At 44.8% G+C, this 22,154-nt stretch overlaps 3 protein-coding genes across 7 annotated transcripts in view; 1 reads left to right on the forward strand and 2 right to left on the reverse strand.

Annotated features, from left to right (window-relative positions):
• Window positions 1-14,067, reverse strand: QTRT2 (queuine tRNA-ribosyltransferase accessory subunit 2). 2 transcript variants are annotated; one of them, XM_080393658.1, is made up of 8 exons: window positions 13,817-14,067; window positions 13,059-13,114; window positions 10,707-10,783; window positions 7,738-7,947; window positions 6,785-6,984; window positions 3,995-4,146; window positions 2,342-2,459; window positions 1-1,364 (listed from the first exon to the last, which is right to left on the reverse strand). In XM_080393658.1, exons 1-8 carry the CDS (start codon window positions 14,011-14,013, stop codon window positions 1,103-1,105), a joined length of 1,272 nt encoding a protein of 423 aa, XP_080249784.1. In that variant the 5' UTR covers window positions 14,014-14,067; the 3' UTR covers window positions 1-1,102. The 2 variants fall into 2 exon arrangements, with proteins under 2 accessions (XP_080249784.1, XP_080249785.1); XM_080393659.1 differs by lacking the exons at window positions 13,059-13,114; window positions 13,817-14,067 and adding an exon at window positions 12,116-13,032.
• The window catches only part of CCDC191 (coiled-coil domain containing 191), a 24,573-nt gene continuing 16,484 nt past the window's right edge, over window positions 14,066-22,154 (forward strand). The window contains exons 1-6 of one of the 3 annotated variants that reach the window (XM_080393600.1): window positions 14,066-14,293; window positions 16,064-16,205; window positions 18,520-18,651; window positions 19,192-19,370; window positions 19,857-20,080; window positions 20,840-20,996. In XM_080393600.1, coding sequence (XP_080249726.1) covers window positions 14,162-14,293; window positions 16,064-16,205; window positions 18,520-18,651; window positions 19,192-19,370; window positions 19,857-20,080; window positions 20,840-20,996 — 966 coding nt within the window. In that variant the 5' untranslated portion in view covers window positions 14,066-14,161. Of the gene's footprint in view, window positions 14,294-14,316; window positions 14,599-16,063; window positions 16,206-18,519; window positions 18,652-19,191; window positions 19,371-19,856; window positions 20,081-20,839; window positions 20,997-22,154 lie in introns of those variants that run through there. The other 2 variants (XM_080393599.1, XM_080393601.1) reach the window with 2 other exon arrangements.
• The window catches only part of ZDHHC23 (zDHHC palmitoyltransferase 23), a 28,619-nt gene continuing 25,123 nt past the window's right edge, over window positions 18,659-22,154 (reverse strand). For both annotated transcript variants that reach the window (XM_080393640.1, XM_080393646.1), the window contains one exon: window positions 18,659-18,873. In XM_080393640.1, the coding sequence (XP_080249766.1) occupies window positions 18,810-18,873 (64 nt within the window). In that variant the 3' untranslated portion in view covers window positions 18,659-18,809. The remainder of the gene's footprint in view (window positions 18,874-22,154) is intronic.

The raw sequence follows: 22,154 nt of genomic DNA on the forward strand, positions 1-22,154 counted from the left end.
TAATTAGAAAAACAATTTTAATTGTTGCTTTGTAACATAAAATGAATCAATCCAGGATTCCAAAGCAAGAGGCGTTAAGAAAAAAGCTGAGTAAGAGGAACATGACGTAACTAAGTCATATTTTAAAACAGGGAACCACAAGAATCCAAACACCTTTTCCTGCGATACATCTCTTCCACAGCTCCATCCCACGTGGATGTTTGTGTAGCCTGGTATTTGACCAGTGCTGGGACAGCTGCAAGGAGCGGTACTTTCATTATCGTCCACATGCTAGCGCAGGAGTGAAATCTTAGTCCATACAGGTGAAAGGGTACAGAGTGAAAAAAAAAAAAACACAAAAAAACACACCAACAACTCTATAGCAGGACATGGATTAAACACTTTCTCTTCTTTCTGGCTCTAATGTCACAGACTAGCACCCCTGAGGCAAGGCCTGTCAAGGCCCAGCTGAGACCAAGGGCCTCCTTCTGGCCCAGAGAACATCCTGCACTGCAGGTGGCCCGAGAGAGAAGTACACATCCAGTCCCTTGCGCCACCAAACACAGCAGCTCTTCCAGTCAGCTCTTTTCAGGGACAGATGCTGGCAACAGCCACAAGGAAGAGTGTGTTAAGACTGAGGCAGGATCTCTCAACAAGGAGCTCCACGATGGGACAACAATACCACTAGGATTTTCTAGAAAAATAATTACCTGTAATAACCGTTGGGTACGGAATAAGAGTCCCAAACAGCTGCTGAGCCTCCAGGCAGCTGGGTTAATTTTAAGTATATGCCCTGCTGCTTCTTCAACCGCAAGTTCAGTAATTCAGTCCTTCCACATGGAAAACCAACAGTAACTGTAAAAGCTATCCATGCTGGTCTCGCGCGCTGTTCAGGCTCTTGCATACCCCAAAAATGCACCAAGCCAATTAACCGAAAGGGACATTTGAATAAGATCTTCCTTCCCCACCAGGAAGTGAGATGATCTTCAAACGTCCCTTCAATTCCCTTCAGGAAGGCAGGCGTTTTACCACTAAGCGGTCCAGGGAACCCTGCTGGCAGTACACCTCACACAGTCCCACTGGATAAGGATGTAGCCCGCAACCTCCTCTCTCCTCTGTGAACTCACTGGTCTGGCTTCGCATTTGCTGGGCCTTGAAGCGCCTGCCTGAAGACAAGATTCTTCAGATGATCCAGTTTATTGTCTCTTAAGGCATCCCGTATGGCACTGAAGAAACTGAAGTAGTGCTGGAAGTTGTGCATCATGAGCAGGACACCAGCCAACAACTCATTGGTCACAAGGAGGTGATGGACGTAGGCGCGACTATGCCTCTGACAACAGTAACAGGTGCAGCCTTCCAGCAAAGGACCAAAATCATCTTGGTATCTAAGGAGGAAGCAGTGTTGGATAACATCAAGGTAAGAAGACCCATTCAAGCAGTAAAGAATATCCAGTTACCACATGGCCTTTTGCAGGGATCTGAATTTTGAAGTCCTGAATCCAGTTGCCGTAAGATGTGTTGACATCTAAGACCACCACTGGCACTAAGGACTTCAAATATCATGCCAGAACTCACTACAGAGCCAAAAGGTCACACATCTGAAGTCAGATGATAACTTTGACTAAATCACAGCTAGCAGCAGAGAAGCCTTACCTGTGCCTTCCCTGACAGAAAAGCTGTAGCACAAGACACACCTCACTAGCTATCACACACTCTGTGAAGAAGGAAGCTATCCAAAACAAAACAAAAACTCATTCCACTGTTCACAAAACTGTATTCCCCTCTACTGTGAGATGGCCCAGTCTCACAAAATGGAGAGAGGATCTACCGAAGCGACACAAATTATCTACTCAAACAGCCTAGAGGCAGCTGTGGAAAAAAAAAAGAAGTACAAGTGGTAACCCCGGCCAAAGTTTTTGTGTAGTATACAGAAGTTGCAGAATTGCTCTGCAGCTGCCCAAACGGAGCCAGAAAGTAGAGGTTCTCCATAGGTTAAATCTAGCATCTCAAGGTGACCCACGTTAGATGCAGAAGACCAACATGATCCCCAGACAACCTTTGTGAACGTACTGACTTTCAGCTGGCACAGTTATGACCACAGTATGTCTTCTGGATAAATGATCCATTGATCCATGGATAAATGCAAAAAGATAGCGCTTTCAGCCATACACTGTTGCCTGATAACAAGCTAGAATGATTGTCCCGGACTCCTCCATTCAATGTCCAGAAGCACTGTCTTCAACACATTCATGTTTTATGAAGTCTCCTATCCAGCTACTGACCACATGCAATCAAATACAGAGGATAAACTCAGCATATTTTGTGGTGCAGTTGCAGGTACCCTCCTCACGAACTCATGTACCTTTTGTCCTTCAGAGGTATCTCAAATGGTGTCATTTCTGGGTCAGCTCTGGAAATTTCATCCTGGTCTTCTTCAGCACCGCCCTTCTCCAGGTCCTGGGTCCCATTTTGTTTTAAAACTGTTTTAAATAAAGACAACAGCCTTTTATGGACAGACAGCAAGGGCAGAGAAAGGGCAGCAACCTTACAGCAGGTATTCCTGCTACTCTTGTTAGATGAAAACTGCCACAAGTTTCCAACATTTATGGTAAGCAACTGTGTTTCTTTAATTGTCATAGGCTAGTTAACGCAAATACAATTTTAGAGGATTAAAACAGCAAGAGACAAGTGAAAACTAATCTACTAAACCTAATGAAGGGTTAGAACTGAAACAACAGTATAACTTTTTGCTGCTCTACTGAGCTGAATTCTTAATAAAATGTCAAAAATATTTCCAGTCTGAACTGCATGCTGAACAGAATGCAATCACCTGAACAAATTGGTTTTATTGAGATTTTTCTAGAGTACAGGCAACTCATCTGCATTCAATCATTCTACTCTCTATGCTGTCATCAGGCTCAGAGATTTAGATGCTTTTTTTTTTTTTTTTTTTAAACAATCTGAATCAAAAGAGGTTGGTAGCACTAATGCAGAAAATTTAGATTCCACCTCTGCCTTTCTGGCAGTCTATCTTAAAAATAAAAAAATCAGCCCATAATTTTGTAGGTTTGCATTTTAAGGTTTGCTTTAAGCATAAGATGTATCTGGAAACATCAGTATTACTGTCTGCACAATCCATGTCTGCCGAGTGTCAAACAGACACAGAACCAAGAAATTGCCCTTACCCAGAATGTTATGATTTAAGAATAAGGTGAGACAAGGTAAAGAACAACAAACAAAGAGAAGGGTTAAAAAACCACAGCAGCCAGCACAAAGAAACAAGATGTTCCGTTCTATTCTATTCAGCTGGTTTTGAATTACCCAGGCATGAAGAGCCGATAGGTTCTACCCAGGAGGAGAAATGTAAAATGTTTTTCTGTATTAAAGACATGTAATATGCCAAAACAAAATGGTTGCTTGAAACACATTTGATAGATGCTTTAATGGGTGATACACATGCTTCCATCTCACAGCGTAATGAGGTGATGAGTTATGAACATCTTTTTGTTTTGATATGAACTGATGAATGCAAGGACAGAGGGAAAAGCTCCCCCCAAAAATGGATCCCTAACTTTTGTCAGCTAGAAAGAAGAAGGGACTGCAGAAATACATTACTAAACCAGACATATACTCAGTTAATTCTAGAGATCAAGTATTTTAGTTCTCCACTTATCAGGTCCAACATTCACTGTTAACAGTAACCGAAAATTTGCCAATGGTGTCAAAAAAAACCACCCCTCTATTCATTAAGTATTTAAGAAATAATGGAGTATAGTTTGGCTAATCAGACATCAGACCCAAGGTTGAGGCCTCAAGTTTGCCTCACGAGGTTTCACACCAAAATGCTCCACCTTCAAAAGCAACACTTGACAGTGTAATCCCAGTGTTTCCAGTGGTTACTGCACTTACTTCAGACATGAAACCCCCAAACATAGATTCCTCCAAAGCATGAACTACACTTGCCACAATACTGGCTGACACAGTAAGAAATTATCGTGACCACCAAGAAGCCTACCTGCTGCTTCAGGATCTGAATGGCAGTCGTAACTGAAAACCAGGGCACAGCCTCGCTCCGTCACTTGGAAGGGAAAAAAGCTCTCAAAAATGTCCACTCCCCTTTCAATGCACTCAATCACTTCATCTGGTTTGCCTATGCCATGGATGATTCTGTAAGAGACACGCAAGAAGAAAAATCTAGAATATTCCGAGTAGAAGCAGCAAGCAGGCACCTGAAGGAAGAGATACGTGCAGTATGTGTAGCTTATCCCTGCAACTGCTAATCAGAAGGCAAGTGGGTATGGCAGTCACCGCTCAGAATCCTGCGCGCTTCCACCTCCCCATCTCCAACCTAGCCAGTACCTAGCAGGCTTTTCTTTATCTGCCATGTGGAAGACAGCAATAATCCCCCATTCACTGCAGAAAAAAAAAAAAAAAATCAATCATTCTGTTCATTATTTTGGAAGTTTTTTGGTTTCTTTCACACACACATGAGTTCACTTAGATTCAAAATTCACCTAGTATCTATGCCATAGAGCAGACATTTTCCTTAGTCATGTTTGTGCTCCAGGGGAAACAGCACTTTCCAGACACACGGACCCCTTTGCTGGGTAACTGTTTAGGGGACAGTCTAAAAAAGACTTGCTCAAAAGCAGCAGAGACAGCAGCAAACAGCTGGTCAAAGATACAGTCCTTCAGGTGACTGACAGACATATCATACAGCACTTGGAGAACTACCTAGAGGAGAATGCACTAGTAACAAATGTCACTGAAAAGAGAAAGTTCCTTGCTTTATTCTTCCCTCCTCTTTACACTCTTACCTGCTCAAATGATTTAGCCAGAAACCTGGGCTGTAACATCTCCTGGGACATGGCATTAAGAGCCAGGAAGAGCCCAGCTGGATTGCTATCAATGGTAATAGAGATCCTGCTGTTAGCCAGATTTAGCTGGCAGCTTCCCTGAGGGCGAGTGAGGCAGAAGAGAATAGAGCAGTGCCTGCTCTCCTGCAGGTGCATGGCTGGGCTGACAGCAGTAGAAGCTAATGTAGGGCAATGATCTAAACAGATAATTAGGAAAATACACAGGGGCTGATAAATGAAGTCACAAGGTGCCATTTTTAGTCACTTTTCTAAGTACTCCAATTAAATTGATGAGCACAGAATAAGGATGGGAGAAGTTTACAGCCTAAGTGTCTTATGTTTCAGGCACTCATGGCAGGGAGAAAATGATACTCAATAGCTAAATCAGTAGCTCTGCATATATGATCAAAACCCTTGCTAAAGCTTATCTCTGCACAGGGAAGGACGAGCATTTGTTCTTGCAAGGGTTCTGATGCTATTGAGAAGGAAAATAAATTTTACCAAGAGACTTCAGCATCTTTAGGTACGTGAAAGGACTCTCAAGAGCACATTCATAAGATCATTTCACCATCACACAAAAATCAGACGCTTCTTAGGTGAAGCACAGAAAGCGTTTGTCTTCTACAGATTTTCATATTGGGATAGAACACAATTGCAAAACAACTTCTACAGCCAGAATGGCAAGGGTGATCCAGGAAAACAGAATTGTCTGAAATTCACTTGAGGTGAATTACAAGAGCCCCTAGGGCTAACCAGCTTTCTTCCAACAAAGAGGTCAGAAATGCTTGTCTTAACCCGAAAAGCAAACTATTTGATAGATGAGGCAGATGCACTGGTAGCCACTAAGGTTAGCTGAGCAGATTGGACTCTATTGCTCCCGGGGGATCTTTTAAGTAGCTCAGCCAGACAGAACGGCAACAACACAGCAAGCCTTCTAATTGTCAGGAAAATTCAAACCCCAGGTATCGCTAAGCATGAACAAGCGGCAACACCAGACACATGCTTTCGCATTTAATTTCCTTTTGAACACCATTAAGTCAGAGCAATGCTCAGCTAGCAGAGGGCAGCAGAAAGACAATGGGGCCCGAGTCATTCCTCAGGAAACGATGAAAAAAAAAAAAAGCACCCATACCACTTCTGTCGCAGCTGCTCTTCTAAGAGCAACCCATGCAAAAGCCAGCAAGCTCAACCCAACTTTAAGCAAGCCCTCCACTTCTGAACCACTAGCAAATATTAGCACACATTTTCTGGAAGTCTTTATTTACTGTTAGTCATTTAGAAGACTCAAGAAAGCTGCCACTCCTGTCCAGTCTCTGGCATGGATCTAACAGGCATAACTAACAGAACACACAACGATCTGCACATTATGCCAGTCCAAGCAGAGAACATACTTGTTCTGGGCCAGGCTGTGCCACCCCCTGGTAGCTCACAGGCTCAGGCACCAGGGCAGAGTTGGCTGCTGTAAGATCGTGTAAGCACCGGCTAGTTCTGTCGGCACCCCTTTCAGCTCTCCTCCAGTTCAGGCCACAGAGAACTGGAAACATGACAGTTTTTCTGAGAAAAGGTCCCTGTAAGATAGCTTGGTAAGAATGTTCTTGTTTGAGCTGAACTTCAGGCAAGCCATGGCCTCAGAAGCCAAATGCAAGCAGCACAGACATACCCTACCTGTAATTCTCTCTAAAATAAGTAAAGGTTACCTGAACTAAACCCTTGATGATTCTCTAAACGTGGAGAATACTCAAAGCCACAGCGTGAGCCCAGCTTCAGCTAGAAATTGAGATAGAGGTTGAAGACTGCAGCCTGACAGGGGTAGAATTTATGCAGCCTGGCACACGAGCAGAGCTATGCAATACAGTGATTATTTCCCACAGTCATACTGCACAGCAGCCTGCAGACACTCCTCATGATAGGACAGATGGACTTCTTGGGATGTTGCCCACACAACTTACCTTGGTTTATCCTCTGGCAGTTCTGCTGTGACAGAAGCTATCAGTTTCAACTTGGTCTCTCTGGCCATGGCACATCCCTGAAAACCATCTAGCAGAAAGCCACCCACCGGTCGCTTGGCAGTCTCCCTGGCTGATCTGAGCCTCTCTTCCAAGATATCTCCACCTTCAATTGCCCCAAACATCACACTTCCTTGTAGTTCCTGGCCCAGGAGAAAGCCACAAGCATTAGAGCATGCTCTGCCAAAGACACACAAGACATCTCACAGCCCAGATTCCAGGTGCCCTGCATTCCCAGGAACTTGCCAGAGCCACAGTGTTTCATCCATGTAATACTACTCCCCACAAAACAGTGTAAGGTAGAAACGGGATTAAGAGAGACAAGATTCTGCTCCTTACCTCGACACTAACTCACTGTGAATTTTGGTGCCATTCTTTCCACCTCCCTATAGAAGGCAATAACCACAGAACATCTTTGTACGTGGCTTTTTATAGATGGCCCCTCAGCACTACATGTGTCAGTGCAGAATACAAAGCAGGTGCCATTATCCTGGCTGTCAGACACCAGATTTTGAAATTAATTGCTTTTCAGGGAATGCCAGTATCAGCTGCTGTCACCCATTTTCCTTTGTAGTACAGACTCAGATAGTATGTTCCCTTTCACCAATAAGGGGGGAATTTTCAAAGCTGTGGGAAGAAATAAAGAATAGCACTGGCAAATTTTAGCAAGTCCCCCCTCACTTGGAACTGAGGGGGCTTCAGAGAAAAAAGATGGGTTTTCTCAGTCTGAATGAGAAGATCCTACTTTGCCCATGTATATGGCATGAAGGTAAGTGGGGAAAAAAATGCACTGAAGTCCAAAAGTGGAAAAAAAAATCAGGAAAACAATGCCCAGGATGCAGCACAGACTGAAAAGCAGCTGCAGTACTACTGCCCTGGTATTTCAGGGATCTTACCGGTGATTTTTCTAGCAGCTGAAGACATACATCCAGGAAGGAAAGTGACCTATCCACAGACTTCTTGGCTCTTTTTCTGCCAGCTTCACCAGAAATAGTGTCTCCATCAGAGATGCACTGGAACCAGTCTGGCTGGATGGCCCGCTGGATGTCCATGAACTTGGAAGCTGTCACTTCCATACGCCCCGAGCTTCCCCACAAGGACACCGTCTATCAAGGAAGAATAGGGATGAACACTAGTCACAAAGGTTAACAGATCTTCATGGTCAAAGGGGAGAAGGAATTGTTCTGGTGAAACACCAGATACTGGAACGATACTTCATCGATAAGTTCTCCAGAAGCACGGCTCAGATAATCAGCTGCACTTGGCACAATGAGTGAAAGGTAATAAATAACTGAACTGGGATTTCTGGGATACTCTTTGGTGAAACCATCACACTCGACACAGCGACTTCTCCACATGTTTACAAGTCTCTGAGATAGAGCAGCTGGCCTATCATCACACAAATTAGTGGCAGATTTGGAAAAAAAAAGAGAGATTTAATTCTCATCAAACTTCTGTTGTCATCTCATAAAAAGTGGCAAAGGCTGCAATGGGAAATACAGCTCACTGGTTTTCTGTACCCAATGCAAACCCAAAAAACTATTTCCTCTTCCAAGCAGTGAATTCACACCATCCATTAAAATATATCTGTATATATAAACTACACAGATATAACCAGGAAGAATACAAAAGGTTGTTAGGCAATTCAATCTCAGAATCTGATTTTATTTTAGGCCCCGAATCCAGCCACTTAAGAAGCGATTGAAACACCAAGCACAACTTTCAAACCAAGCTAATGTAAGAAATGGCAGGTAACTCATTAGGATTTCACACAAAGTCTTCTCAGTCTCTTCATATGCTTTCCATTCTGCGTACACACATGGGTCTCCATCTTCCTTGTTACCATGTTACCCTTGAAAGATTTTGATTTTAAAGCAAGACAAAAGCACCTGCATAGAGAGGTTATGTTACCTGAACACCTCTGGGCTGGCAGATGTCACCATTCAATTCACTGAACATTTAGATTCACAAAATATTTCTCCAGCCACTGCAACTATGCACGCTACCACGTTTATTCCTATTCTGCAGAATCTGTAATTAACCTGTGAGTGCAGCTTGGCAGTTGCTTTTGTGTTGTATTATTGTTACACTTGCAACATTGCTGCTCCAAAATTTTAAAGGAGTGTTCAAGGAGGTTAAGTAATAGTCTTGAGCCCTTTAGAAGTCAGCTCTTTTCATCTGCAGCTCCCTTAGTGCTTTCTTAAATGAGGAACCGTTTTCAGCTACCAGAAATAGCTTATAGCTTGAAGTGATATGTGGACTTTTTGGGATTTGAGGGTTTAAACACATTCTCCTAGCCTATGCCAGACAGACAGATTAAGCAGCACAGTTCTCATGCATACTAATTCACATGAATTCGATCAGCTGATGCAAAAAATATGAGCAGAGTATTTTTTCTGGTCTGGTCTTCACAAAAACTAGAAGGATTGCGCAAATCAAATACACTACGTATCTGTTGTCCATCCATCTCTCCTGATTACTTTTGGCCTCATCAGCTAATTTCACTAAATTTGAATAACAAACAGACAGAAGTCTCCAAAGTAATAATAATTTTGTAAATTTCCCATTAAAAAAAAAAAAAAAGAAGAAGAAAAGCAACTCTAAAGGAAGGAGATCCCAAATTAGCACCTGCAGAGCAACTGGAACACAGCAGCTGTATGTTGTGCTGCAGCAGCATGTTGGCCAGTTACTTCCTGCTGCTTCTTATGTGAGAGCATCGAGGAACAGCTGGTGCAGGCAGGCGGAGGAAAGTCAGAAGTGATTAAGCCAAAGGGCACAGAGTGTAATCAAGTCTAGTTACCTTCATTCTGCCCTCCAGGGGAAAAAAGCCGCTTTAATAAATAAAATAGCCATAAGGCTTAGAGAACTGAGCATTACCCCATGATCATTTAAATCCAGCCTGTGCCTGGTTTTCTGGCACAGAATCCAGAGCTTTCTGTCTCACTGCTTTCAAAAAGCTTTCCTAAGTATTTGTTAGCACAGAGCCAGCTGCAGAAGGTCTTGCAACAAGGTGATAAAAATCTCCACCAGCTTAAAAAAAAAAAAAAAAAAAAAAGTCAAATCAAACCCGCAACGCCCAGGCTTAGCTCACTGCTATCACCTCACAGCTGCAAAATGATGAGACAAGCTTCAGGCAATTCCTTCCCTGCAGAGACAGGACTCAGCCTGGATCCCAGCAGCAAAGAATACACACCGATAGCTGGATGGCAGTAGCTCTCCTCTGTCGTTCAGTGACCTTTCACCAAACCTGGCTGTACCCACACAGGCCTTGGGACTGCCCATATCTGAGCAGGTACCAGGAGTGGCCCCTCCAGGCCAAAGCTGTGGCAGGTAACAGGTAGTGTGGGGACCACACAGGGAAGGTGGGTGCCTGTGGGATGGAACAGGCAAACATCCACAATGCTACACACTCCTGGATTGCCAAGCCACCTTCCTGCAGGAATACTAAGTTCTTCCTCTTTGTTAGCCTGTAGCAGACTGTAAATACACACGTAGGAGTTCAAGTTTGTTGCTTATCAGTGGCATCACCATAAGCTTGTACAACATAGAAGCTAATACATATGTATTTTCTTTTACTACCATATTAACCGCAACAGCATGGGAGTCCAGAGTTCCCCTTTCTATCTGAATTGCCACTTAACTGTTCAGAGAGCACACTGAAAAGTAAAAAGTGTGCAGCTTTATTTAGTTGGAGGTATGAGCACATACATGATATTCTTTTTTTGTGCAAAGATTTGATTTTCTATAAAGCATAACAAAAAATATTGTGGCCTTCTAAGCACACGCACACAGGTGAGGGGAAGACTGACAGCTTTCTTTTGGGAACTTTTAAGTGGCCTCTTTCAAGTCTTTATAGTTACTGTACCTTGTTAGTGTTGTAGCCAGACGGACAGGGAGTGACTGGGTCATGAAGGGAGCAGTACAGCACCGTGTCTGGCATCCCTAGGAACAGAGCGACAGACAGAGAGTAGTTTCATGAACCAAAGCTAATGCAAAGATGTGGTTTGTAAATTTGCAGAAGGGAACAGGGTATTCTCCCACTGACAAGTATATCCATTCTGACAAAGACAGTATTGTTCATTCGATCCCTCAACACCAAAGGTGGCAGACTTTTTCCCCTTTTACTAGCTGCAGGGAGGAAGAGCGCAGCATCAGGACAAACCACCAAATAATAATACCCTTTGGTTCTGCAGCCTACATAGCTTCTTTGAGATTTATTTATGTTTCTTCTTGATTAATACTCCTGCTACTAGAATTTGGCAGACCCAACAGCTGACTCCCTTGACCACTCACTAATACACTGGAGACATCTGACACTTGACATAATCTAAACCAAGCAACAACCTCAAGCCTAGAACTTTCAAGGCAGGACAACATACAGTGAGAGAACAGATGAGCCACACAAATTAGAAATCTATCATCCCTGCCAGACTGGAGATTTCAAATACCAGAAAGCTAGACAGTATATCTCAATGTCATACAGTTTTCACAGGTCGTCACTGAAACTGGTGAAGCCTCCAAGAAGTTTCAGATAAAGAGACTTTCAATCTTTCTTGAAGGAATAAGTTGTCCAAATGCAGTCAAGGCTTACTAGAAGTTGGGGGTAAACTTCCTTTGGACATTCAAGCCATAACTTTGCTTATATAGTGAAATGCATGTCCAAATTTTGATGTGCTTTTTTTTTTAAAAAAAAACAAACAACCAAGAAAAACTTGGTGTCTGTATATAGGAGAGAAATTATTAAACATTTTTTTAAATTATAATAAATTACATTATTTTATACATTCATAATTATGTGCAACTAACACATACGAAACATTCATAAAATACTTCAGCTTTGACACAAGCATTAGCAACTCAAAAGTTGTTTTTTCTTGCAAAGTCCGCTAGATTCCACATACAAAGAACTGTCCTTAAATTATACACATTAAAGACATGCCATCACTTCGACAGGATTTACAGGATTTACCTTACACCCAATGTAGCCCAAGATCTGCAGACAAACAAAACGTCCCAGAGATGCTTGCTGACTGGGCTGATCATCCTCCAGTTCTTTGAGCTACCTCCCCAGATATAAATACAGGCTACGATACACATATTCACACAGATGTTAACTCTGCATTCGCTGTGCGTTCAGGTTCCTTCACCACATGAGCCCAACAACAGTGATCTTGGCTGCACAATGCCTGCGGTCATTTACTGCTCTGATAAGACAACCATAGGAAAAACCAAAATAGTCACAAACACAGGAACTGCTGCTTTACTCATTCTTACCACCAAGGTGTCGAGGTAAAGACTTCATTCAAGAATTGCTCCAAGAATGGAGTACAGGGACTGATGAAGATCACAACGTCTCGGAGCAGTAGCTGAGCACTATGGCAATGTTGACTGTTTTGTGTTTGGCTATCCATAGGTAAAACTGAGTTTATTTCTAAATCAGACCCTTTAACATGGAAAAAATGAAAGAATAATACAGGGAGCAAGTACAGTCCAGCTGCTAAACTGACAGGAACAAAGAACAGCGGAAAAATTAGCTTCTCCACCTGCTTCTTTAGCTCCTCAAAGCTCCTGCAAATCCAACATGGGTTCTTCTCCTAACACCTTCTCGGAACATCAATAGCTCAGAGGCAGAAGTGTCCACCAGCTGAGACTGATTTAATGTGGGGTGTTTTGTCTGTTTATTCTTCATACTAGATGAAGACCTCCTCTTGGAAATATTTAGATGAAACCAACTATTCTATAAGAATCAAAAAGCCAGCTTGAGCAGATAGATACTCCCAGGAAATGTATTTGAACAGCTGTATGGGAAAGGCCAATTTAATGAGAATTTCTAATTCTTCTCATCAAAATTAGTCAGAAATTGCATCTGGCAAGATTCATTTGCAGCAGTGACTGGGGGCTACAGTAAAAATTCTCTCAGTTCTAGTCTCAACTTTCGGCCTGAGCCCATCCCAGTCAGTGCTGAAGCCCCCAGGGGGAAGGCTGGGTGCAGAAAAAGAGAAATAAAGCAAAACCACGTGTTTTTGTAGCCTGTTTGAAGGATTTCTGCCCATACTAGTGACAACACACTACTTCAAGTCTTCCTTAGAGTGAGAAAATGCCTGCGTGTGGAAAGCCTATGCCTAAATCCTTCTGCCTACTGTACTGCCTGGAAACACACCAGTGGGATCCACCTGCATTATCACTCCAGACATGCAAGCAGACACGCATGCTTTACCTATAAATTTTGCAGCTCCTTCTTTATAATCTTCCAGGACATCATGAAGTTCTGCCCTGCATCCAGATACAGAAACACATTAATTAAGCAAACAACTGTGAAGAAAGTTCAGTGGTTTCATAACTAAGGCTTCTTTTGCCATACTGATGTGTTGTCTGAACTTGGATCGGTTTAGGCACCAAGAGTTGCCACCCAGCTATCAGGCAGCAAAGCAAGGACAGACAGAACTAAATGCTAGCGACCATCGAGTCACAGCTTACAAGATGCTCAAGAATCACAGCTTACGTGCCAGGGGAGCCATAATTCCGTGGCAAAAAGGCAGAGCTTTTACCCACACCGACCAGCAGCCACTAACTTGCTGGACAGCATGAAGTCACGCAGTGACCTTCTGGGGAGCATTACTAGTGCATCACTCGACTACACTAGTTAGGGAGGGGAGAGCTTCTACCAAGCTTTATGATGTTAATTTTTCCTTTTAGTTGCCACTTACCCAACTCGTTTTGAGAGTTAGCTCTGTCTAAAGCTGGTTGTTCTGCTGGGGAGATGGCTGTGAGGTCGCTAAGAGGGGTAGGGCAAAACACGCTCAGAAACGATGCCGCCCTCTAGGCCTCTTGACCTGCTTTCCACCCAGGCCTGCCACCTCCCTTCGATGGGGTAGCAACCGACCTGGACACGGGGCCTTGCACCGGGAAGGCGAGCAGCCCGCCCGCCCCCTGCAGCGCCGCGGAGCCCCCCACCCCCCGCGCCGCGGTACTCACAGGGCGGGCAGGCCGAGCTGTGCCACGGCCGGGACGCCGCCCACCTCCTGCAGGGTGTCGTGGGTGAGGTGGGGCGCGGAGCCGGTCCGCGTGTAGAGCAGGCAGCCGGGCAGCGGCAGGGCGGCCGCCCCGCTCCGGCCCAGGCCCGCCAGCACCCCCAGCCGCCCGCCGGCCGCCCCGCACAGCTTCACCCTCATGGCGGGCCCCGCCGCGCGCTACCGGCGGGCGCGGGGCGGGGCCGGGGCGCGGGGCGGGGCGCCCCGCCCGCCCCAACCGCCTCACGCCACGTCATCAGCCCGCGCCGGCGGGAGCGGCCGCCCCTCGCGCGGGGGCAGCGGCGTTGCCATGGCGAAGGCGCCCCCGGCACGCTGCGCCCTGCGACGGGACGCGGAGGTGCCCGGCGTGGTCGCGGCCATCCCGGGGCACCGGCACCGGCTGTGCCGCTGGCGGCGCCTCACCGCCGGGGTCAGCCCGAAGGTAACGGGGCCTGAGGGGCCGCGGGTGCGGCGCGGAGAGCGCTAGGGGGCGCCGGCCGGTCGGGGCTGGCCCTCGCACTGAGAGGACGCGCCGCCGCCAGCCCCCAGCGGCGGCTCCAACGGCCCCAGCGGCGCGGGGAGGGCGGGCCGGGCCCGCGGGATCCCGGGCACTTGGAAGAGGAGGGTCGGGCTCAGGGAAGAGGCGCGCCGGGTGGGCAGCGGCCGTGCGGTTTGCCAGCGATAGGCAGCCTGCGCTACGCTCCCGTGGGTGGCGGCGTTCAGCTCTGGGTCGGAAAAAGGAGACAGGTTATTGCAACGCTATTTTTTTTTTTTTGTAAAAAAAACGTATTTCCAGCCCAGTTTTGACCCTGATAACTTGGAGCACAGGGTCAAGGTGAGATAACTTGCACGGCAACTCAGGAGTAAGGGACCTTGTTGCTATGTGTAAAACTCATGGGTCACACACAGGACTTGCTGTTGGGCAGTACTGCAGCTTGTATGTATAGGCAAGTAATGCAAGAGATTTACCCTAAAGCACGATTGCCTGCATCTACAACCACCTGAGATGAAGGAAAATGAATTCTAGGGTCAACGTCCCTTTGTTTTCCTTCCCTGGGACCTGTCATGGTTTAACCCCAGCTGGCAACCAAGCACCACACAGTTACTCACTCCCCTTCACCCAGAGGGACCGGGAGGAGAATCGGAAAGGAATGTAAAACTTTAGGGTTGAGATAAGAGCAATTTAATAGGTAGAGCAAAAGCCACGCACGCAAGCAAAGCAAAGCAAGGAATTCATTCACCGCTTCCCATGGGCAGGCAGGTGCTCAGCCACCCCCAGGACAGCAGGGCTCCATCACATGTAACGGCTACTCGGGAAGACAAATGCCATAATGCCAGATGTCCCACTTCCTTCTTCCCCCAGTTTATATACTTAGCATGACATCATCGGGTCAGCTGTCCTGGCTGTGTCCCCTCCCCATTTCCTATGCCCCCACCCAGCCCTCTCACTGGCAGGGCCCAAGAAACCGGAAAGCCCTTGACTTTGTACGGACATCACCCAGCAACAACTAAAAATATCAGTGTTATCAGTTATCAACATTGTTCTCACATCACAGCCAAAACACAGCACTGTCGTAGCTACTAAGATGGAAGTTAACTCGATCCCGGCCGAAGCCAGGACAGCACCCCCCATGCTCCACTGCCCGCAGGCAGGTAGGGGTGTGCATGTGCCTCAAAGGCCTCTGGCAGCAGCCGCTCGGGTTGCCCGAGTGCAAAGGGAAGAAGTTCTGCAGAAATGCAGGCGGTCTGGGGTACAGGTGTTAACATGTGAAAACACAAGTCACATGTCAGAACCATTTACACCTTAGAGGGATGAATACGGGACAGAAAATCACTCAGACTGTTTACGCGGTGGCCAGCCTGGTTAAGACAAAATGCTGAATACAAATTTCATGGTGGTTGGTGGGGACTAGCTGAACAAGTCGCCATCCAGCTCCCAGGGGCTGGGTGTTTGCATTCTCCCTGTGTGTTCTCCAATCACTATGATTGGCACTAATTGCCAAATTAATGATTATTACTTAATGATTTCCAAGTCCAGTATCTCCAGTGGGAGAAACGTGTTTCAAAAGAAATCTGTCTTATAACAGCTATGCTGTCTTGTGTGATATTCCCACTGATGTTTGCTCTTTCTGGAGGAGAAGCATGGATGTAAGAACTTTAAAAATTAATATCTAGCAATCCTTAAAAATATTTTCCTTTTTTTAATTTAAAGAGAATGGACCAAGCCTCTGAGTATGCTGTCTCTGAAGCTTTTTCCCTTCAAAAGTTAAGGTATCCACAGAGGCTTTGTGTTCCTCTGACAAGTTTGGAAACTGTGGAACGGCTGCAAGATCATGATGAGGCCTGTGAGGAAGGTGAGCTGAAATACTGCCTGCCACAAGATGCCTAAAGTGAACTGTTCTTGATCTAGTATTGTAGTTCTGGTCTGAACAAGCTCTTGCAAGGCTTGAGACTGTAAGAGTCAGTTCATAGTAAGATGTCTTTCATCTGATGGAGAAAGGCATAAGAAGAATCAGTTGCTGGAGTTCAAGGTAGATCTTGACTAGCATACCTAAGAGAAGGATAAATTCTCTGTCTCCTGGCAATTTCAGGTCAAGACAAGGGTGAATACCTCTCCTGAAGACACACTGTATGGCCAAATACAAGTTAATGGGTCACAGGGAACCAGGTAAAATTACCTGACAGATTTTTGATAGTGGGCCAGATGTGAAAATGGAGTTGCTCTGTGTAACTTTCGCATCTACAGATAATTGTGTGGTTTTGCTTTGATTCCCATGCAAAATTTTCCTTACTAATTAGCTAACTAAATATTCCCAGTGTAATGCCTGCAGAAACAAACGCTTACTGAAATTTGAAAGTAAAACTGCAGTACATTAAAAAAAAAGGGGGGAAATGATCTCCTATCAGTGTTAGAAGTACATCTGCAGTGTAAAAAGCTGACAGGAGGCAAGATTTTAAAAACTGAGTTAACCATTCTTTTAAGACTCAAAAGTGAGCCTTATAGAATGGAATGAAGACACGTCTCTAGAGCATCCACTTCAATACAGGAAGTCAGTATTTCACTTATAATCATCAAGGGTTCAACTAATAGCATGGAATACACATATCTGCTTACAGTGCACTCTCTGAATGCATTATGCAGCACAGTGACTCAAAAGGAGCTGTCTTTGCAACTGCTGGAAAAGTTGCTTGCTTTCCTCGTGTTTCATTATTATTGTTGTTTGCCTTTCTCTCCTAGGGTTTTCCTTTTTATAGCTACCAATCCCTCAGGATTGTTCCTACCTCAACTGAAAGCTTTTTATCTGGAACCCATGATTAGAATACTTAACTTCACATAGTCCACTTTGTAAAGAAAGGCATCGATAAGAGAAGTGCCAGAACCCATTTGCTGAAGTTACAAGGAGCTCACATTTCCCAGTCAAAAAAGTAACTCCTCCCCAAATGATAAGCTGTTTTCCTCTCTTCTTTCTGTTATCAGTTGTATTTCCTTGTTCCTGAGCTGGCCTGAGAGATTATGAAAGAGAACAAAAGTGATTTGAAGGACAATAAACATTACATTTATGTTTTCTTAAAAAAAACCCACCCCATTTCGAGGAAGTTTTTAAAAGGCTTTGTTGCATTAGAAATACCAGGACTCAACGGGAACATCTTCATTTTGTGTTAGACATAGAGATTTGGAGCAGCTGCTTCTTCTTGTTTATTGGCTCTGTACCTTTACAGGGGATGACTTGCACTACAGCGGCTGCTGAGATCCCTGCTCTTTGCCCATCCTCACAACATGGATAGCTCAGGATGGCCCAGCTTCTCGTAGGGCTGCTCCGGATGCCGTGCAGTTTACAGCCCTGCATTCGGCTTCAGGAAGAGTTTGGCCACCCATGCAGCAAGGCCAGGTGGTTTGCTGAGGCAGCAGCCACGTTCGCTGTTCCTTGCTTTTGAGTAGGAACTCTGTAAAAGTAGTTTTTGCGTTTTTCCACAGGAGAGTGGAAATACAAATAAAGTTCATAGAAGGACTTCATACTGAGTTGTTCATTAGGCATTTGAGCTCACTGAGGAGTACCAAATCCATCATGTGTGCACTCCTGTAGTTGCAGTCTTAATGCTGAGTACAGGTAGTCTCCAGTGAAGCTTACCACCTGACAGACTTGTAATTTAGACTCACCAGTTGTTCATGGAGCTGCGATACTTGCAAAGGTTAGCCTGTACACGTGAAATGAACATTTGTCCAAACATTGGTTCTTTTTGTATTTAACATCTGACTTGTATGTGGAAAACATCTAAGTGTCTGCAAGTGCAGTGGTAAAACATATGAAAGCTATCTGAGTCATGAATTACCTCATGTGAATTCCGTCTCCTTGATAAATGCTGTAATAATCACGAGTGATCTAAATGTCCACAGAATCTTGTAGGAAAAATGAGGTAAAGAATTCATTTGGTACACGCGACAGGGAAAAAGTTTACCACTTTCTCTTCCTATTCTTTTATTGATCGAGAAGATGAGAACAGAACTGTTAGCCTTATTCCATTTGCTGTTGCAGATCAGCTTTCAGTCATTTTAGACAGCCTTCCCAGCATGTGATAGAACTATTCCACGGATCGAGTCTTGCTAGTTTACACTTACCTATATATTTTTTAAGCAAGTGAAGTCATTGGTCTTTTTCCTCATGATAGCCCAGCAGCTGCTCAGTAACTGGATGAAGTCCAAACTGCAACTGGAGCCGATGAGTGATGGAGAAGAGGAAGTTGACTCTATCCTCTTGGAAAAGCCTTCTGCAGCCCCTCTGAAGCATGAGCAGTTTGATGGTGAGAGCACAACAAAGGAGTTCCTGACATCCTTTGTGAGGATGTGCTGGGAAAGGGAGCCAGGTCTCATGGCTTGTCATACTGAGAGATAAAAGTTGCTTTGAGGCCAGGGTAACAGGCTCAGTAGAAACAAGATCAGAGGTGATGATTTTTCTGCCCTAGCTCTTACAGCGGCTTGCCGTAGGGCTGCACAAATGTGCCTCATAAACATTCGATGTCTCCCTTTGTAAAAGAGAAATCATATTTCTTTTGTGTATAGGTATTTGTGAGGCCTGTCAAATTTATACAGCCATTTGAGATGCTCAGAGGCAAGGCAGTAAAAAATGGTTGAAATGCTGTTACTGCTTTAGTGTGTTCAATGGGAGACTGATTAAGACTCTTTGGGGATAAATGGAGTGCAGTCAGTGTGTCCACTTCCATGATAAATGCATTCACAGTCTGGGAAAATGATCCCTTTAATTGTGTTAGGCTTTGTGATCTGAGACAGAGGGGTTTATTCATTTCAGACTAGCCTGAGATAATCTGAATTCCTCATTTCAGACTTGTGCCGCTATCTGGAACATGAAACGGAAAGTTTTTCTGTCCAAGAATACCTACAGCATCTTTTGCAGAGTGAAGTTGTGAATGGTGGGATAGTGGAAGACCTTAGACTTGAAGACATCAAGGAAAAGAAAAAACTTGCAGATCCACGAATAATCATGGAGCTCAGACACAAGCAGGTGCGAGCAGGCAAGGCAGCACAGTTAAAAGGAGTAAGATGAAGGATTATAGGATTACAGTAAATGCTCAGTGATACTTCCCCTGTATTCTCTCCCAACCTGCAATAATATCTGACTTGGAGGCAAACACCTGAAGATACTCTTCCACAGTTTAGCTGAATTTCTGCGTGCACATTAGCTATTACAGTAGCTTGCACAGTCAACTTTCACTACGTCTGTTAAGGTTTTCCCCCCTTTCTGAAGACTGACAGGAAAAGCTGCCATGGCAGTCTGAGTTCTGAGTAACACTTGTTTAACCTCACTCTCTTGAATGGAACTTTTTTGCTGGTCTGAGAACAGAACCTGCCCAGTCAGTGCCAGCTATAGATAGGGTTGCTTGCTTCATGTGAAAGGTGGCTTGTAACCCACCCTGTCAGTGTACAGTGAACCTCAAATTCTTCAGCCTTTGGTATCTGCTTTGACTTTTGCTGATTTCCTCCTTCCCAGGTGAAAGAAAACCGAATGAAGCGTCAGAAGGCATTAGAGCTTCAGAGACAAGAAAAGTCTCTGAAGAGATTAGCTCTGTCTGAGGCCAGGCTCCAAGCACAGGAGGAGGACAGAAGGAAGGCCCTGAAGGCCAAGAAGGAGGAGGAGGAGATCCAGAGGGAAATGGTGAAGCTGCGAAAGGAAATGGCTGAGAAGAGGCACACTATGGCAGAAGCACGGAGAACGTAAGAGGGAGAGGGGGGCATGGAAATAACCGTATGAAGAACGCTTATCAGCTCCTTTGGCTAAATGTAAGAGGAGTGGTGGTCCCAAAGGAAACATCTGTTGTTGCTCTGTCTTCAGACTCTCCCAAAAACTTTTATTTCTTTGTCAATGGCCGTTTATCATTAGTGGGAAGATGGGCTAGAGGTACCATTAGCCTTCCTTTCAGCCATTACCGTACTGAATCACAAAGTAGGAGCGTGTTTGCACCACCATGCATTCCTTCCATCAGCTTTGTGGCTGCATCAAGCCTTGGTAGTGTGTAATGCAGCATGAAAGCCAGCACACATACTCCCTCTCTCCCCTTCCCTCCCTGTCCTCCCCTCCCCAGCACTTACAATACTTCCTCTGTTATGAGAATAAACAGCGTTTTTGCTGAGGATTCTGCAGAGACATTATTTTTGCTTCTGCTGAGCTTGAATTGACAGAGATGTGACTCGTAGGGATGCCGTTTATTTGCTTAGGCAGCCCTGAGATCCTAAATCTTCTAATGCAAGTGCTTTGTTGAAATCTTACAGTTTTCTTCTGCATGCTACATTTTGGAAACACTCCAGACTTTTTAAACCATGACAGAGGCTGTTTTCTAAGAAGGCTGAGTTAAATAATCAGCAGCTTTCGAAGCTGCAGGGGTGGTTCTCTTAGGATTGGCCAAAAAGAGAGTGGAATCTGAGCTACAATACTTTCCTCGTTGTATTAGATCTGTATGTTTGTTCATTTTCCAGGGAGGGGAAGAGACAAGAAAAAAGTCAGAAGTTGTCAATGCAGGAGGTATCTATTACTGCATCACCACTCCTGGTCCCGAAGGAGGAGGAGCAAGGAGAGGAGAAACAGAGAAAGGCTCAGGAGCTGTTGCGCAAGATTCACACCAATAAGCAAAGAGTGAGCATCACCCCTCTTTGTCTGAGACCGAGTTACCTGCCCTCAGCTAACATTTGCAAAACTGAAGTAAAAAGTCCTGGTTATCAGAATTTTTTTACTCCTTCCAAGCTGTCCTTCTGATACCAGGAAAGCAGAAGAGCAGGGCAAAAATGATCTTGTAAGACTAGGAGCGAGAAATCTTGAGCCTCCATCCCCAGTGTGTCTGTGCCTCAAGTGTACTCAGTGGGAGTTTCACTTAGAATTGTGGAAAAGATGTGGCGCTCAGGACAGCTGTGAACATAGAGGCTTCTGCATTTGAGAAATAGGCAGATGCACAGAGGAGGCAGTGGAGCAAGATTTATTTTCCCTTGAGGAAGAAAGTAAAAAGGGGGAAGTGGCACAAAAGGTCCTGAGAAGACCTTATTGTGTGCATGGGAAGATATTTTAAAGATTGCCTTGCAGATCCTGGTGCAGGAGCAGGGAGAAGGAAAGGGAAGTGCTGAGGCCTGGAATGAATTTTGAAGTGGGTCTCCCAGAACTGAAGTATGCCAGCACATCCACAGTAATGGGTTCCTCAGGGATCCACTCCCACTGGGGACAGTAGGATATTCTGTGATATTGCAACAGCTCTTTCGAGGCAAGCATGCAGACTTTAGTAATTTCTAGTAGGAACCTATTTCTTTTACTCCCATTATCCTGTTACCATGGCCAGCTCTGGGTTAAATACCTAATTGTATCAAATACTTGCAATTAAAGAGCAATGTTTTTGTACTGAATTAATTTTATATGGGCAGTTTCAGCAAAGGGAATAAATTTCCCTGAGTGCAGGTATGAATGCCACCCATCAGGTAATGGTTTTAATTAATAGATCAATCATCATTAACACCTACTTATCTACATCTAGAATTTCTTTTATAGAAGAGTCCCACAGCTTTTATGGTGATTCTCCCCATGGCTGACTTCATCTGCCCGTCTGCTGGATTTGAGCTTGCCTACTGTTTAGCCGTACACAACCTCTCTCCAGCCCAATTTAAGCTATGAAGATAAGCCTGAATGAAACCACAGAACAATTTAGGACTGGCATAATGTGAGAAGCCAGGGCTTAGCTGAGCTAAGCAATAGTGACACTCTGATTATTTTCCTAAAGCAGAAAGAAACGGCTAATGCATTGACATTTTG

This window comes from Falco punctatus, assembly GCF_963210335.1.
Source record: "Falco punctatus genome assembly, chromosome: 6".
In the NCBI taxonomy this organism is placed as follows: Eukaryota; Metazoa; Chordata; class Aves; order Falconiformes; family Falconidae; genus Falco; species Falco punctatus.

What these genes read in the sequence shown, in the direction of transcription:
- QTRT2 (XM_080393658.1), bottom strand. Translation starts at nt 14,013, where the DNA reads ATGAGGGTGAAGCTGTGCGGGGCGGCCGGCGGGCGGCTGGGGGTGCTG. An exon ending in CTGCCAGAGGATAAACCAAG is followed by an intron (nt 4,147 to 6,784) that starts GTAAGTTGTGTG and finishes TGTCTCTTACAG; the next exon opens with AATCATCCATGGCATAGGCA. An exon ending in ATACCTCTGAAGGACAAAAG is followed by an intron (nt 1,365 to 2,341) that starts GTACATGAGTTC and finishes CTTCCTCCTTAG; the next exon opens with ATACCAAGATGATTTTGGTC.